At 45.8% G+C, this 18,803-nt stretch overlaps 1 protein-coding gene across 1 annotated transcript; it reads right to left on the bottom strand.

Moving 5' to 3' along the window:
• Nucleotides 1–10,038: 10,038 nt before the first annotated feature.
• On the bottom strand, nt 10,039–18,358 carry LOC129326967 (zinc finger protein 420-like). Its single transcript, XM_054975312.1, has 4 exons — nt 18,318–18,358; nt 15,409–15,535; nt 14,504–14,608; nt 10,039–13,188 (listed from the first exon to the last, which is right to left on the bottom strand). Exons 1-4 carry the CDS (start codon nt 18,330–18,332, stop codon nt 11,183–11,185), a joined length of 2,253 nt encoding a protein of 750 aa, XP_054831287.1. The 5' UTR covers nt 18,333–18,358; the 3' UTR covers nt 10,039–11,182.
• Nucleotides 18,359–18,803: the final 445 nt, after the last annotated feature.

Here is an 18,803-nt window from a genome sequence, read left to right as displayed (position 1 = left end):
GAGTGTTTAGGCCTTGCTAGGCCCAAAGAAAAACCAGCTCTTCAAAATGACACCTTGGCTCAGAGAGAGTGAGAGAAAGAGAGTTCTGCACCTAAGAGTGGATGACCTAAGAATGGGTGGCTGTCCTCAAACAGAGAATCTTTGGGGGGGGGGGGGTTACAATGAGAGATTGCTTAAACTGAGCTCATTCACAAATTCAGAACAATGGCTCCCCAGGGCTGAACAGAGACATGGGATTCTTATCTCACAACAGAGGCTAGTTTTCTCTCTTACATTTCACATTGGACCTCTACCTCCTACCTCCCTTCTTTGCAACACCCCTCTAAAGCTTCTAAAAGAGATAGACTCAGGGATCGCCACACCTACTCATACCTGAAGAAGGAAAATTTGACTCTCGAAAGAAACTATGGAAAGTCTTACTGGTCTTCAAGATGATACTGGATTCCAAATCATGGTTGTCTACAGCAGAACATTATGGCCAACCACCTGAAATCAGCTTCCTGTATTTATTTATTTACAAGAGTTTGACCTTTTTGCACCTGGCCTTCAAAACTGTAAAATGGGCTTCTGCTGGGCAGCTAAGAAGAATCTCTCTTTCTCTTTCTCTCTCTTTCACACACGTACATTTTCTGAATCATTCAACAGTCCTCCATTAGGGTTACCAATTCCAGCATGGGAAATTCCTGGAGATTTATGGACAATGTCTGGGGATGGAGCTCCGTGGGTACACAATACCATAGACTCTGCCCTGATCATTGCATGTGGAAGATGAGTTGTGATTCTAAGAGAAATCCAGGCCCCACCTGGGAGATCATAACTAGTAAGAATTTAATGACCCTGTTTGAGCTTCTCAGCAGATGTAATCCAAGACAAACTGTGGCCAGAACGAAAGGCAAACAGCCCCATCCTCTGAGCCTGGGAACTCACAAGGAACCATTCCTGCCGTCTAGTACAAGTCTCTCTTCCCCCCCCTTACATGAGCTGGCTTCATGGCAGCTCTTTTCACTTCACCACATGGAGGACAGGGTGGAGAAGGCAATAGGGATTGTTGTATTCCTGTATAATGAAGCCAACCTATCAATCTTGAAACCATTTTGATCATGGAAAATGCCATTTTAACAGAAAATCATATTTTAGACCCAGACTGTGTCTCCTTCTAACAGATCCAGAATGCTGTGCCCTTTGGTCGAAAAACAGTGTATTGTTTGCTTACGGCCTGTTTGCTTATAGCATGTGGACAGAGACAAAATCAATAATGGGAAGAGGGTCCGTGTTTTTGAAAACTGTCCAAAATGTGGTAACTATCTAAACATGTTACAAACAGCTATTGAAGGAGGGGCTGATGACTCAAGCCACAGGTTTAAAACTATTTTCCTTTTCTGGCTTTTAAGATTCAAGACACTAAAAACAGGAACTGCTGCACCAGACCACCTGTTTCTTAAAGGAAAAACCTGCACATATATTCATAGCTAAGGGAGAACTGAACATAAGAAACCAGAGATTTAAAGTTCCTTTTTTTTAATCTCTCTGGAGAAAAACCCATCTGCCTCTCTGTAAAACTAACCAAAGTCATCTAGAATGCTGTCTTGTCATTATCATCTTACTAACAGTGATTACATGATTGCTTTTGCTGAATAATACATAGTACATGCACATATACTCATATATTTACATAGGCTACTACAATGTACACAGAATAACTTAGCAATCACCATACATATATCATCATATATAGTTCCAATCACATAGTTATAAGGAACTTGGGATATACTGAACCAAACAAAATGGAGTCTAAATGAACCTTTGGACAACTACATGGCATAATGGGCATGGTTGGAATGGGCTAGAACAACCTAGGGGCTTTTTGTTGACGCACGTTGTCATAATTTGAGCAATGATAGTAAATATTGGGGAATCAAAGTGACCTGGCTGTTTTGCAGACCTCATGATTTTTAGGTGGTTTCCCTGCCAGAGGTGACTCTGAGGGATCTCATTGGTGGAGAAGAGGGGAGAAGCTATTCCGAAAACATATAAATGAGCAGTGAAGATGATGGAATCAATAAGAAGAGAGAAGAAAGGAATTGCTTTCCTTCCTGTCTCTCTCCCTTCCTTTTCAGATCTGGTGAAGCTCTTCCCCTCTCCTCATCAATACAGACCTCTTGGGACATCTTCAGGATTGGTAAGATCAGGGCTTTTTTTCTAGGAAAAGAGGCGGTGGAACTCAGTGGGTTGCCCCCGGAGAAAATGGTCACATGGCTGGTGGCACCACCCCCTGATCTCCAGACATAGGAGAGTTGAGATTGCCCTCCGCGCCGCTCCAGCGCGGAGGGCCATCTCAACTCCCCTCTGTCTGGAGATCAGGGGGCGGGGCCACCAGCCATGTGACCATTTTCAAGAGGTTCTGGAACTCCGTTCCCCCGCGTTCCCCCTGAAAAAAAGCCCTGGGCAAGATACCTCATTATACTTTATTGTATTGCTAGTATCTTTTTTTAGCTATGCCGTCGTTGGCCTGCCAGGTTTTTGTATTATGATTTCTAAAAATTTTCCTGTAACCTATACAAGTTGATTTGAATAAAATTACTAAATTTATGTCTTTGGGCTTGTGTTGTATCCTTGCTCTCTTCATTTGGGGAAATTCTCTTCAGTCCAAGATATGCAAAGATCCCTCTCTCGCATATTAACATGGTTTAGCTAAAAGATAAAGCGAACAGGATGCTTCTTGGCTGCCTGGGAAGATGAGAAAGGAAGGGTGGAAAGCCACGTGCACATCTTCAGCTTCAGCGTCCTCAGTGAGGCTATGGATTTTGCGTCAGAACACAACTCAATTACTGGATTTGCTCAAGGAAGCCTCCAGAGTCTTTGCCCAGCCATCTTTCCTCCCAGCCACCCCTTTTGTTTGGAGGAAGGTCCGGCTTTCCTCATCTGGCCCTCCCCTCACAGCCACGTTTCTTTCCAAGCTTGCCAAATCCATTCCTGGGCACTGGGGAATCCCTGGACCAGTGCCTCCTCCCATATGAGGATTTAATGACCCACCGATGGTCGGTGCCATCAACCGCTGTTAGTGAAGCAGCCAATCAGACCGCGGTCCACCACATCCTTCTTGGCGTGATAGGAAGGGACTGAGGTGGGGGCGGGCTTCACAGAGGAGGCGTGGCAGGCTTGCCTCTTGGCAAGGGGCCAAGGCCGGTTCTGGCCTACCCAAGTTTGGGCGGAAGTGTGGCTGAGCTGCTCTTGGAGCTGGCTCCTCTGCCAGGCCGAGTCACTTCCGGCTCCCTTCTCTGCCCTTGTGGGGGCGACTCTGCCCCACCCCTTTTCAACTCAAGGGGCGTCCCACACTCAGTCTTCCTACAGCCTTGATGTGGTGTAGTGGTTAGAGCATTATCCCAAGATCCAGGGGCTGTGCATTCGAATACCAGATCGGCGTGGGGAAGGTGGCCGGTTGGGTGTCCCTGGGCTGATCGGTGGCTTTCATAGAAGGGGCAATCGCAGGCGCATCCTCGCTGTGCAGGAGATAAGCTGTGAGCCCTAACGTTATAATCTGAGACTTCCTTTCTGGTCCCCCATCCAAATTCTGAAGAGAGCTTGCTTGGGCTAGGCAGGTTGGGGCAGCTTTTTACTTCTTTCCCTTCCACCCGCCTTCTTTGTGGTGGCTCCTCAACTGTAGACTTTCTCTCTTCTTGGGATTGCCTGTTACTTAGACTGTTGAATTTTAGGCACCACAGTGTTTCTTTTCTCCTGTGAAATTTAAAGATTTTTTTTCTTTCCCCTTACAGTGGCTGTTTATTGACTTTATTGTTAAAATAAACAATAAACACAAATTCAACCGCTGCTCTGCCAGCTGCACCGGCTCCAGGTGGAGTACCGGATCTGTTTCAAGGTTACGGTATTAACTTTTAAGGCCCTTCGTGGTCTGAGACCGACATGTCACTCGTCATCCCTGGCCCAAAAGATGTCCGGCTGTCCTTGACTGGACCCAGGGCTTTTTCCGCTGTGGCACTTGCCTGGCGGAGCGCTCTGCCTGGTGACATCCACGCCCTGTGGGACCTACTACAGTTCCGTAGGGCGTATAAGACAGAGATGTTCCACCAGGCTTATGGTTGAGGTCAGCAATGCCATATCCAGTAAAAGGCAAGTTCTGTCCCCTTATGGAGGGCAGAAATATTTTGGACTATTTTAGTGCTTTTATTCTGACTCTGACTTAATTTATACTTGTCTGTGCGTTACATTATGTATATTTTATGCAATTATACTTGTATTAGAAATGTTGTACACTGCCCTGCGTCCAATTAAGGGGGAGGGTGGTTTAGAAATCTAATAAAATAAAATAAAAATAAAATAAATAAAACAAAATTAATTGGGGGAGGGGGGGGCTGCTCAGCCCTTGAACCAGGATCTGGTCTTGAGGACACCATAGGAGGGCTGTCTTTGGAAACTTCTGAGGGCTTCTGTAGGAAGAGCGCCCCGCTAGGGTTGCTACCTCCAGGTCAGGAAATTCCTGGAGATAGAATGAGGGGAGGGGAGGCAACTCGGCAGGGAGGGGCTCCCTTCCCCTCCCTTCCTGGATGCCTCTCTCGGGGCGGGTCTTTCCAAGTTGGTCTTTAAGGTGCTATTGGACCCAAATCTTGCTCTTCTACTGCAGACCAACATGGCTATCCTACCTGAAAGTGCCTCTGCATAGTGACCCAAGACTGTCCTTGTGGTCTTCCATCCAAGCACTAACCAAGGCCGACCCTGCTTAGCTTCCCAGCTCTGGCAAGGCAAGGCAACCCTGGGCTATCTCAGTCAGGGCACATAGGAGGTGAAAATATGTCTCTGTGGTGATTTTTATTTATCTCTGTGTGTCTGTACATGTGTAGAGGGGAGAGGCGTACAGCTGGTTCCTCACACGTAGAAAAGGCGGTGATTCTGCTGTCCTGGACCCGCCTTCAGCCAAACATAGGCTCCCCTATATTCAGTCCGGTGTATCTGAGAAGCCAGGACTTATTCTCTATTCTGAGACAGAGGTGGAGATTCATGTAAGTATCCAGTATGTGAGCAACATAATAGTTCTGTCTGTCCTTTACAACTCTTCAGAGATATAATCATACATTTAATTGTTTTAATTCATGTGACAAAGCCCCCTCCCCCTCTGCTTTTTGCATTGGCTGTCTGTGGCAGAGGGGAGGGAAAAGGGGCTCCCCCCAGTCTTGAAGCACGCCTCCCTTAACTGTTCTTTAGGCCTTTCAAGGCCTCCCCAAAGCTCCTCCAAGCTCTCTAGATCCCCGAGGGAGAGAGACCCTTTCCAGCCTCTATCCATCCCCTCCAAACACCCACTATTGCCACCCGCCTGTGCTATTTGCGTGGGAAGAGGAAGACCATGGCAAGAAGAACTCAGAAAATAAAGCGAGGAGCCTCCAAATTGGAGTCTCAAAATTAAATGAATCAGAGTGTCCTGGCAGAAATGAGCTCCACAATGTCCTTCTGCATTTTGGAAGGGAAGCAGAGAGTTTACTGTGCAGGACGCACAGATGGGGAGGGTGGAAAGTATCTCCTCTGAGGAAAACCAAAAATGTTTAACCACTTCCCTGACCTATAAGAGCCTGTGTGGAGCAGAGGTTACAATGTCAGAGTAGAGTAAAGCAAATCCCGGTTCAAAGATTGATTCTGCGACAGGAAGTTGCTGTCTGGCTTTGGCCTACCTCACAGGGTTCTTGCAAGGGAGGGAGAAGAAGAAGGGAGGACACTTTGGCTCCCCACAGGAGAAAAAGCCAGAGTGTGACCTTTTGTTATAAATCTATTATGGCCTACAGTTTGTTTGGAAGGGATGATCTCAGAAGCTGTTGCTTCATCTAGTGTTGCTGTGATGAGTCAGAGCTAGGGTTGCCAGTTCTGGGGTGGGAGATTCCTGGATATTTGGGGGTGGAGCCTAGAGAGGGCAAGGTTTTGGGGAGGGAGGGACCTCAGCAGGGAATCCTGCCATAGAGTCCGGATTACCAAGGAGCTGCTTTCTCCACTGGAACTGCAGTCAGGAGATGGAGAGTGGGAAGGGCAGCCATGGAGGAACGAGAAAAGATCCTCAGGGATAAGAAAGTGGCGCCGGGGATGAAGATCAAGATAATGTTGTTCTCATCTTTCTTCAAGGAATCTCACTTTCGTGGAAGGGGACATGTACAGAATCTGAGGCCATTTGTCTCAGATTCCACCTGGCCCTGTGTATTAAGGGCTGGTGATGGATAAAAACACTATGGTGTGTCTGGGGAGACGTCTGAGGGACTAAAGAAGTCACGCTCTGCTCTGGTGTTCCTCCATAATGAGTCACATGACCTAAAAATGCTGCTCTGGCCACTAGCTGCTAAAGTATCTGAGCCATTTTCTAAAACCCAAATATTCTATAAATGTTTACCCTTTTAATCAGAAAAGCTTTTCTCAATTTCAGTTCCGAGGTTGAGGAGATACGTTTCATTTTCTGATACGCTTGCTGAAAAAGTTCACACAACCCCCTTCCATTGTTGGGCACCACATGAGACAAATTCTCAAATCCATCTACTATTTAGGCGTCTGCTGCACCATTCAACCCTGTGAGAATTTTTGAATTAACTAGATTGTGGAGACTCCTTGTCAGATTTATGAAAGATACATTCCCTTAAGAGAGACCTGTCTTTCGAGCGCAAAATTGAGGAATCTAGGCACCAGATCTTTAACCCACAAAACAAGGAAAAATCTTCAAGTTGATGTTTTATTTAAAATAAAATATATCTCATTTCTTTAGGCAAGAACTCACATGCTACTTAATCTTATGATCACAAAAAACTTGCATGCAATAAAAATAATTTCTTAAACTTTGCTAACTACATGAAGTTTAAGATAAAAATGACGCTTTAACTGACTGGCAGAAGGCTAGGCAATATCCAGATTCCTTCCACACATGAAGCTCTCTCACCCACCATCTTCTCTGATTGGAAGCAGACGCCCTTTACGTGACACTTTCCCATTATTTTATTACACACTTGGAAAACATCTCTAGAACACATTCGATTTCTCAAAGCAAAGCTGACAGGTTAAAGTTGGCACTTCACTGAAAGCAACAAACCCATGGTTTCTTCTGCAAGAGTAATCAACGCACAGGATTAAAAGCTGTCCTGTCCTTTTTCTGACCAGCTCCTGATGTTTGAAGGTTATGAAACTAGGTTAGTGCATAAATATCTCTGCTCAACATCACAGATATGCAAGACTGTTCAGTGGACCACAGCTGGAAGGAAGGAGGTGGAGCACAAAGACGGCGGGATGTCAGGCATCCCCTATGGGCTTTGTAAGATCCTGTGTGAAGGATCTGTACTCTGATGTTTGTACTCTGGTGTTAGGAGCTGCTGGGACGTTCAGTAAACCATGCAATAGGGTGAGATAGCTGAAATTTGAAGGGCAAAACAAAAAGCAACGCTGAAACCAAGCAGAAGTCCACTGCAGTGCTGGGGAAAGAACAAGACTGAAACACAACATAAACAGACTGATAACTGATTAAACTATTAAGTAGGAGCACACAGCAACAGATGGTACCCAGTAGCACAGTCTACAGACCCTAATGCTTCCCTCTTAGGTTGTTGAAAGCCACGAGAGCAAGAGCTTTGCTGACCTCTTCAGGCAGGCCCTTCCATCAGGTGGGGGCTGAGACAGAGGATGCCCATACAGGGGTAGCTGTTGATTTTGCTGCTTTGAAGGCTGGCACCTGCAGAAGGCCCTGTTCAGACGAGCAAAGCTGCCATGGTGAAGCAGGAGAGAGGCTGTCACACAGACAGGAAGTGCTTTGTATGAGATTGCCAAAACCTTGAACTGAGCTCAGTAATGTCGAAGGCTTTCACGGCAGGAGAACGATGGTTGTTGGGGGTTTTCCGGGCTGTATTGCCGTGGTCTTGGCATTGTAGTTCCTGACGTTTCGCCAGCAGCTGTGGCTGGCATCTTCAGAGGTGTAGCACCAAAAGACAGAGATCTCTCAGTGTCACAGTGTGGAAAAGATGTAGGTCATTTGTATCTACTCAGGAGGGGTGGGGTTGAGCTGAGTCATTCTGTAAGAGTTTCCCAGGGTGTGGAATGCTAATGGCGGGAGGCTTCACTGTATCCTGAGGAGGTTCTTTTGCATATGGATTGGTGCTTGATGTGCTAATCTTCTCTGCAGGGCTATTGTCGGGTGTGGAGTGTTTTGTTGGCCTGGTGTTTTTCAGAACTGGAGCCCATGCTCTGTTCATTCTTAAGGTTTCTTCTTTCCTGTTGAAGTTTTGCTTATGCTTGTGAATTTCAATGGCTTCCCTGTGCAGTCTGACAAAGTAGTTGGAAGTGTTGTCCAGTATTTTGGTGTCCTGGAATAAGATACTGTGCCCTGTTTGAGTTAGGCTATGTTCAGCCACTGCTGATTTTTCAGGCTGTCCAAGTCTGCAGTGTCTTTCATGTTCTTTTATTCTTGTCTGGATGCTACGCTTTGTGGTCCCGATGTAAACTTGTCCACAGCTGCAGGGTATACGGTATACTCCTGCAGAGGTGAGGGGGTCTCTGCTGTCTTTTGCTGATCGTAGCATCTGTTGTATCAAGGTTCCAGTAAAAGACACTGTTGCACTGATTAATCAGATTTTCCCAGAGGATGTAACAGCCTTATTCCATCATTGTCTGACAACCAGTTACTTCCAATGGGACAACGAATTCTATGAACAGATGGATGGGGTGGCCATGGGGAGCCCACTCAGCCCAGTTATAGCAAACTTCTACATGGAACATTTTGAAAAAACAGCTCTAGAATCAGCACCCCACAAACCCAGTGTATGGTTCCGGTTTGTGGATGATACATTCATCATTTGGAGCCATGGGGAGGAAGAATTGAGGGAGTTTTTGAATCATCTCAACAACATCCACCTGAACATACAATTCACAATGGAGAAAGAAAGTGAGGGAAAACTCTCATTCCTGGATACCTTGGTCATCCGCAAAGCAAACTTTCAGTTAGGTCACAAGGTCTACAGGAAACCAACTCACACTGATCGGTACTTACACAAAAACTCCAATCACCACCCCCGACAGAAAAGAGGCATAATGAAAACATTAGTGGATCGTGCAAGACGGATATGTGAGCCGCGCTTTCTCAATGAGGAAATTAATCATCTAAACCACGCACTTCAGGCAAATGGCTACTCCAGAAATGAAATCCGAAGAGCAATCAAACCCAGGATGAATCAAACAACCAAGGAAAAACAGTCACCTACAGGAAAAGTGTTTTTGCCATATATCAAAGGAATTACTGATCAGATGGGAAAGCTTATGGAAAAGCATAACCTTCAAGCAGTATTCAGACCCACCCGAAAAATACAACAGATGCTACGATCAGCAAAAGACAGCAGAGACCCCCTCACCTCTGCAGGAGTATACCGTATACCCTGCAGCTGTGGACAAGTTTACATCGGGACCACAAAGCGTAGCATCCAGACAAGAATAAAAGAACATGAAAGACACTGCAGACTTGGACAGCCTGAAAAATCAGCAGTGGCTGAACATAGCCTAACTCAAACAGGGCACAGTATCTTATTCCAGGACACCAAAATACTGGACAACACTTCCAACTACTTTGTCAGACTGCACAGGGAAGCCATTGAAATTCACAAGCATAAGCAAAACTTCAACAGGAAAGAAGAAACCTTAAGAATGAACAGAGCATGGGCTCCAGTTCTGAAAAACACCAGGCCAACAAAACACTCCACACCCGACAATAGCCCTGCAGAGAAGATTAGCACATCAAGCACCAATCCATATGCAAAAGAACCTCCTCAGGATACAGTGAAGCCTCCCGCCATTAGCATTCCACACCCTGGGAAACTCTTACAGAATGACTCAGCTCAACCCCACCCCTCCTGAGTAGATACAAATGACCTACATCTTTTCCACACTGTGACACTGAGAGATCTCTGTCTTTTGGTGCTACACCTTTGAAGATGCCAGCCACAGCTGCTGGCGAAACGTCAGGAACTACAATGCCAAGACCACGGCAATACAGCCCGGAAAACCCCCAACAACCATTGAGCTCAGTAACTTATGAGTAGCCAACGAAGTGACTGCAGAGTAGGAGTAATATTCACCCTCTGCCTAGCGAGCTGTGGGGTTAAGCACCGACTGGAGTCTCCGAGTTGACTCAGAGGGGAGACTACAGAGCATGCAGTACAGTAGTCAAGTCTCCATGTCCCCATGCCATGGATCCAGGTGCGGGAGTCTGCTGCCCAAGGAAGCCAGCTGCGGGGATTTGCAGATACTGGAACTATCATAGAACCTCCTGGCAACATCATCTGAAGCAACCAAGAAAGGGACCGGTGTTGATGCCACCCGAATCCAGCTGCATCCTCCTACCTGTCCAGGTCCCACAAATCCACAGGGCCTCTTCACTCAGCATGAGCTGCTAAATCAGCTTCGCTCACCTGAGCAGAGCTCGGGACGGATGCAAGCCACATTCCAGCTGCATCAGCTCTTACCTAGCAATCTGTCTTTGGAGGGATCGACGGGAAGCGTTCAGGTGAGCTGGGTGATCTCATCTCCCCCTCCCCACAGGAAAATGCTGGATATTCTGCTAACACCCTAAGAGAGCTCTCTTTCCAAACTGCTAAAACATGGTAAGTATCTTTCATCAGCTGTATTTGGTGCTCTCAAAGCTTGAATTAACCAGTTCCTTTACAGATTTTCCAGCCTCAGAGAAAAAATAATCACAACAGCAGACCCAATTTATATCTCTCTCTGCTTCTATAACATGCAGGATGGCTCCTTAACTTGACCTGCCAATTTGGACATGTGGATCCAGCCAGAATAATCAACTGGCCAGACTACTGTAACACACTCTTCATGGATCTGCCCTTGAAGATGGAAATGCCAGCAGCTGCAGAATGGCAGAACGGGATTACTATTGAAATTTAGGCAAAGAATACATATTATACTTGTTTAGTTTTCAGGTTCTATTCCAGGGGCCAGTTGATACCACAAAATATTATATTATTGAATTCACTTCTACTTTTCTGATGCAATTTGTTTTGATGCCATGTGTTTCTACACTACAGAAATCTCTAGGTTTTTTCACTGGGATGAGTTATTTTAAAGGGAAGTAATGTTTCTACTTTGAATGAAGATATCTCAACACTTCAGGCTGTCTGTCTCCTGTGTGTGAATTCTTTGATGAGAATTCAGTTTATCCCTCCTTATTTATATTTTTCTCCCTTGCATGAATTTTTTGATGAGAAGGAAGGTATGAACTCTGACTGAAGCTTTTTCCACACTCCAGGCATTTATATGGTTTCTCCCCTGTGTGAATTCTTTGATGGGAAGAAAGTGATGTACTATGTCTGAAACTTTTTCCACACTCCAGACATTTATACTTTTTCTCCCCTGTGTGAATTCTTTGGTGGATAGTAAGGTATCCAATCTGGCTGAAGCTTTTCCCACACTCCATACATTTATATGGCTTCTCCCCTGTGTGAATTCTTTTGTGGATAGTAAGACTCCGAAGCTGACTGAAGCTTTTCCCACACTCCAGACATTTGTACTTTTTCACCCCTGTGTGATTTGCTTGATGGAGAGTAAGGGCTGAACTGCGTCTGAAGCTTCTCCCACACTCCAAGCATTTATATGGTTTCTCCCCTGTGTGAATTTTTTGATGGGAATAAAGGCTTCCACTCTGCCTGAAGCATTTTCCACACTCCAGGCATTTATATGGTTTCTCCCCTGTGTGAATGGTTTGATGGGCAGTAAGGTGTCGACTCGCACTGAAGCTTTTTCCACACTCCAGGCATTTATATGGTTTCTCCCCTGTGTGAATGGTTTGATGGGCAGTAAGGTGTCCACTCTGACTGAAGCCTTTTCCACACTCCAGGCATTTATATTTTTTATCCTTATATAATTTCTCCCCCGTATGAATTCTGTGATGGGTATTTAGAATATCTTTCCGTCCAAAGGCTTTTCCACATTCCAAGCATTTATAAGGTTTTTCCCCCGTATGAATTCTTTGGTGGGCAGTAAGCCTTCCACTGTCACGGAAGCTTTTTCCACACTCTGGGCATTTGTATGGTTTCTCTCCTGTGTGAATTCTTTGGTGGATGGTAAAGTGTGCACTCTGGCTGAAGCTTTTCCCACACTCTATACATTTATACGGTTTCTCCCCTGTATGGATTCTTTTGTGGGTAGTAAGACTTTGACGCAGACTGAAGCTTTTCCCACACTCCAGACATTTGTACTTTTTCAACCCTGTGTGATTTGCTTGATGGAGAGTAAGGGCTGAACTGCGCCTGAAGTTTCTCCCACACTCCAAGCATTTATATGGTTTGTCCCCTGTGTGAATTCTTTGATGGACAGTAAGACTTCCCTTCTGCCTGAAGCTTTTCCCACAATGTAGGCATTTGTATGGTTTCTTTCCCATGTGAATGTTTTGATGGGAAGAAAGGGACGTACTCTGACGGAAGCTTTTTCCACACTCTGGGCATTGATATGGTTTCTCTTCTGTGTGAATCCTTCGGTGGACATTAAGGTGTCCACACTCAGTGAAGCTTTTTCCACACTCTGGGCATTTATATGGTTTCTCCCCTGTGTGAATTCTGTGATGGGAAGTTAGAGATTCTTTCCTTCCAAAGGCTTTTCCACATTCCAGGCATTTATAAGGTTTCTCCCCCGTGTGAATTCTTTGATGGGAAGACAAGGCTCCACTCTGATTAAAGCATTTCCCACACTCCTGGCATTTATATGGCTTGTCCCCTGTATAAATCCTTTGGTGGACAGTAAGCTGTTCACTCCGTCTGAAGCTTTTCCCACACTCCATGCATTTATATGGTTTCTTCCCTGTGTGAATTCTGTGATGGGAAGTTAGACCATGTTTCCGTCCAAAAGTTTTTCCACACTCCAGGCATTTAAATGTTCCCCTTGTATTATGGGTGTTCCAATGCATAGTTGTATCTGTTGTTTCAGAAAATCCTTCCGCACTCCCAGGGCACTCTTCTCTATCGTCTCCTTCGGATATATTTTGAAGAAGTGAGATTTCTTGAGAATGATCACTTTGGAAAACATCAGAGTTTTCCCTTTCATTAAGTGGGTTTGTTCCCTCCACCACGCCCAATGTATCACAATATTCAATGTTCTCTTCCACATCTGAATACATGTGTTCTCTCTCCATCACTGGATATTCAGTTGCCACCTCCCACACAACATCTGCAGAAAGAAAGAGAAAACCGGCATCAACACACATTCAAAGAACAGAGCCTAGAACTAAACGAACTGACAGTGTGAAGGGAAGAGTTCAAAGGACTGATGTCTGGACACTTTCAAGCCTATGTTGGGAATGCTAGATGATGTTGACCAATCTCTTGTTTGTGACAATGAAACAGAAGATTGCATTTCATGGGGACAATGATTGATGCAGAGATCCTTTGATGCGAACTTCAAGTCAGAGGGACTGACTCAAAATGCAGCAAGAAGACACTAAGTTTGTACTCAGATAATGGACTGGTTGATTCTTTGCTCTTCCCAGGTCAGTGGGGGATGATGGAATTGGGGCAATGCTAAAGGCTGTGTGGATTTTCTGCCTGAGTTTTCTCATTTTCTCTCTGGCCATAACTGGAAAGACATGTCCTGCTATCCTAAGCAGGGCACCCCTCAAGTTCAGAACAGAATCTTTTTCTTTTTTAAATTTTATTTAAGAAATAGAAAATAACAATAATAATATTTATTTATTTAAATCCATTTGTGTTCCACCCTCCCTGCACCAGCAGGCTCAGGACAACTTATATACTGCCCTTCAGGACAACTTAATGCCCACTCAGAGTGGTTTACAAAATATGTCATTATTATCCCCACAACAAAACACCCTGTGAGGTGGGTGGGGCTGAGAGAGCTCTGAGGGAGCTGTGACTAGCCCTAGGTCGCCCAGCTGGCTTCAAATGGAGGAGTGGGGAATCAACTGGCTCTCCAGATTAGAGTCCCGCGCTCTTAACCACTACATCAAACTGGATCTCAAAAGAATAACTGATAGTTCATAGAAACTTATACAGAAAGCTATTAAATAAATTTAACATAATATAGGTAAAGTAAAGGTAGTCCCCTGTGCGAGCACCGAGTCATTATTGACCCATGGGGGATGTTGCATCACAACATTTTCTTGGCAGACTTTTCACGTGGTGGTTTGCCATTGCCTTCCCAGTCATCTACGCTGTGAAATACACTGAATCATAATAGTAATACATTGCAGTATAAGTAAAATATATGAACCATTTTTCTGTCACACCCCTTCCTAAATTCCAAGCAGATAGTCCACAGCAATACAGAACAAAATCTTGATCACCTTCTCTCTCAGTACAATGAAGGGGCAGCGGTCCAATCAAAGACACTGTGTATTTTCAAGATCGACAGACACCATTTGAGCCTTCATAAGCCTTTAAGTGCATCTGAGCAGAAATAAGTTTGAAGAACTAAGAACCCCCCCAGCCCTTGGAAGGAACCCCAAGAAACACAGAGACCCACAACAGACCTAGGCTGCTACCAGTCACTCCCTCTTCTTCATCAGAGAACCCGATAAGCAGCTCCTCCTCTTCCTCCAGCCTGGATACGAGGTCCGGTTTGGAAATCAGAGGTCCTTCCATCAGAAAAAGAACCCCAGAAAATTATTGTTGCTTCTTGTGCGCATCAATTCAGAAATTCCAATACAGGTTCACTCCATACCTCCCGAAATGCACAACAGGCAAGCAACAGGGCTTCATGGAAGGGGGAGAACACGATGGGCTGAGAACCTTCCATCCAGTATTGGCAGTTCTGCTCCTGATCCCAGCCGAGAAGGAAAAGCCAGCTGAGAACTCAGTAAGAAGCACAGAAGCCAGCAGACTTCCCTCCGCAGCCACATCTCAGCACAGGTAAGGCAGGTCTGCCCAGACCTAGATGGCCCAGGTGAGCCCGATCTTCTCAGATTTAAGCAGGTTTGGTGTTGGTTAGTAGCTGGATGGGAAACCGTCCAACAAGTCCAGGGTTGCTATGCACAGGCAGGCACTGATAAACCATGTCTTGCCTTGAAAACACCCTGTTGTTGGCTGAAGACACTTGCGACTTGACAGTACCATACACATACACACTCAGACACACAACCTCACCCAAGGCAAGGCCCAGCCTGGACGGAAGTCCTGCTTTGACCTTCCTACTTTCCCCAAAAGTGACACCTCTTGGCCCCTCTTCTGATGCCCTCTCAGGTGGTCCACTGACTGCTTAGCAGGGGCTCCCTCTCTGTAAGGAGAACCCAGAACCCTGCACACTTCAGAGGAAGGCTCAGGGAGGGGGGCAGTGATCAGCCATTGGACCCAGGGCACAAACCAGCCCACGTCCTTCCTCTTTAAGGACCCCTCCTCAGAGCATGATGGAGACAGCCCAGGAGAAAAGGATTCTCACCCAGCGAGGCCACGTTCCCAAAATTCTCCAGCATGACTTCCTTGTACAGAGCTCTCTGGGCCGGGCTCAGCAGGCTCCACTCTGCCTTGGAGAAATACACAGCCACCTCTTCGAAGGACACCTGGCCCTGAAGAAGAAAAAGAGAAACAATAATAATAAGAGGTGTCAGGTCTGTCATCGACAGTCCTTCCATCTTTCTTGTTTTGCTGTAATTGTTCAGTGTATGTGCGTGTGTAGTTTTTCACACAGGCCTCTTCGCTCCTGGGAAGACAGCGTGCTTATCTCGAATGGCTCACCACAGCGGCCTTGGGACGGTTCTCTCCTATTCTCCCACTGACTGACTATGCCCAGCTGGGTCCTGCGGGTGGGGGGGGGGGGCGGGTCCCAGGGAAGGACTGGAACTTTGTAGCAAGCCTCCCCTACGTCATTCTCAGCAAGAGATCTATGTACAGCCAGTCGCTTATATTTTTTCTGTAGAATCTATGGACATATATACACTTTAGTTTTGATTTTCCAATAAACAACCTTGATTCAAGAGAGCTTGGATTTCTTGTTGCAAGGAGGGAAGTCAGCTACCACGTATCCTGTTTTCCATAGCCTGACAAGAGGAGGAAGGAGGTGTTAGCAATGTATGGATTAATATATGGCTAAATGCTGTTAGTCTGGATCTTTCTGAAAGTTTTTGGGTTCCCTTCCCACCCTCCTTTAAGCCCCCCTGGGCCTGAACTGCAGGCTGATCACATGTATAGGCCTTGCTAGGCCCAAAGCAAAGTCAGCTCTTCCAAAGGGCACCCTGGCTCAGAGACAAGAGTCCTGCACCTGGCTGCCAAACGTCAGAAGAATAGAGCTGGTTTGACCGGGCAGAATATTTACTCTGAAAAATGTCAAAATAACCAAAAGACAGCATCGGACTGGAACATGGATTTGGAATCAACACAGAAGCTGTGAGGCTTTGACGAATTAAATTTTTTTAATTTTTAATCATTTGAATTTCCCATATTATATTATTCAAGTTTTCAGAGGGAAGAAGGTGGCAAGAAAACCAGGAAAAGCTTAAAGAGCTAAAGATGTAGATTATATCTGTCAGGGTATATGTTAAAAGGGTAAATCTTGTCACATATTTTGAACTACTTCAGGAAGAGCTTTGCTGAAGCTCACCTGTTGAGCATCTGACTGTTCCAGGTGGTCTGTTTAAGAGTTTTTCTATACAGGGGTTGTTACTAAGGAGACGGAACAAGAATATAATTCTGATAAGAGGAAGATTATGCGTTGGAAGAGCTGTCTAACCAACGTCATTCTGAAGCCATTCTGTCAATTTTTGTTGTTATAATGTATTAAATTATTGTTATTATAATGTACAAAATAGTTTTAATGCATGTATTATACTGTGTGAATAGTGAGTTACTGAACAGCTATGGGGTTTGTTTATTTATTTACTGAAATATTTATTTATAAGCCGCTTTATATTTATATATATTTTTATATATATTTAATATATATTTATAAGCCGCTTTTCCAAAAACTTCCAACGATCTAAAATGACTAAAAGATTTCCAAACAAAGATCAAAATTAAAGTCCCTCCCTCTCACAGTTAAAAGATGCCTGCCCTTCATACCCTCTCAAAAGCCACGACAAAGAAGCCAGGCTTGCCGTGCCCCCTGAAGATTGCCGAGGAGGGGACTCCCTCACTGCCCCTCCCCTCCTCAGGAAGCCCAGTCCACGGAGCAGCAAATTGTTCAGCAAATTCCACCGCTATGAGTGGCTGGCAGTCCTCAAACAGAAAAACTTCAAACGGTGGGGGGGATTACAACATGAAACTGCAGAAACGGATTTCATTCACAAATTCAGAACAATGGAGCCTCCAGGGCTGAACAGAGACATGGGATTCTTATCTCACCACAGAGGCTAATTTTCTGCCTTACATTTCACATTGGACCTCTAGCTCTTATCTCCCTTCTTTGCAACAACCCTCCAAGCCTTCCTTCCGAGTGCGATAGAAAGACTCAAGGGTCTCCATGCCTACTTGTATCTGAAGAAGGGAGACTTCTCGGTGGAAAGCTTATTCTGAGGAAAGTCTTATTGGTCTCCGAGGTGCTGCTGGACTCCAGCCTTGGTTGTCTACTGGAGAACAATATGGCCAGCCACCTGAAATCAGCTTCCTATATTTATTTATAAGAGTTTGTCCTTTTTGCACCTGGCCTTCAAAACTGCAAAATGGGCTTCTGCTGGGCAGCTAAGAAGAATCTCTCTCTTTCCCTCTCTCTCACACACGTACATTTTCTGAATCATTCAACAGTCCTCCATTAGGGTCACCAATTCCAGCATGGGAAATTCCTGGAGATTTATGGACAATGTCTGGGGACGGAGCTCCGTGGGTACACGATACCATAGAACAACATGGCCATCCCCTTGAGACTACCAAGCAATCCAGCTTCCTATACCAATTTATTTACAAGCGTTTGACATTTTTGCTCCTGGCCCTCAACATTGTAAAATGGGCTTCTGCCGGGCAGCTAAGAATCTCTCTCTCTCTCTCTCACACACACACACACACACACACATACACACAGACAGTTTTTCTGAATCATTCAACCCTTTACTAGGGTTGCCAGTTCCAGAAGGGAAAATTCTTGGGAGATTTAAGGGCAATGTCTGGGAATGGAGCTCCAGCAGGGACACGATACCATGGGCTCTGCCTCGGTCACTGCATTTGGGAGATCAGTTGTGATTCCAGGAGAAATCCAGGCCCCACCTGGAAGCTGGCAACCAGTAGGGTTTCATTGTCTCTGCTGAGGCTTCTTTGCGGATGTCACCTGAGACAGGCTGTGGCCAGGACTAAAGGCAAAGAGCCCCGTCCTCAGAAGGAACCGTTCCTTCCCTCCGGCACAGCTGTCCTCTCCCGCCTTACCTGAGCCGGCTTCATGGCGGCTCCACCCACTTCACCAGATGAAGGAGACAGTGGAGAATGCATCAGGGCTGCTTCTGGGTTGCCTGTAGGGAGAGAAACAAAGAGGACGGAAAGCTCTTTATGCTACACACACAGGTCTCCTACGCCAGTGTCCACAATGAGGCTCTTGCTGGATTTACTCCAGAACACAATTCAATGTCCTGAATCCAGAGCCTTTACCCTGACATCTTTCCTCACAGCCACGCTTTTTGTTTGGAGGAAGGTCCAACTTCCCTCATCTATCCCCGCCCCAGCCATGTTTCCTTCCAAGCTTGCCAAATCCACTCCTGGGCACGGAGGAAGCCCCCCAGTCCCTCTCCCCTCTAAAGGAGGCCCAGATCCTCCAGCCTGCCCCGCCCCTTCAGGAGAGGCCAGGAAGGGGAGGCCCTGAGGGGCTGGGGTGGGACTGCAGGAGTCAAGGCAGTGTGTGTGTGGGGGGGAGTCTCT

The sequence above is a fragment of the Eublepharis macularius genome, chromosome 4 (assembly GCF_028583425.1).
Source record: "Eublepharis macularius isolate TG4126 chromosome 4, MPM_Emac_v1.0, whole genome shotgun sequence".
Lineage (NCBI taxonomy): Eukaryota > Metazoa > Chordata > Lepidosauria > Squamata > Eublepharidae > Eublepharis > Eublepharis macularius.
The sequence above is the reverse complement of the archived record's forward strand: the minus strand, read 5'-3'. Positions and strand labels throughout refer to the sequence as shown.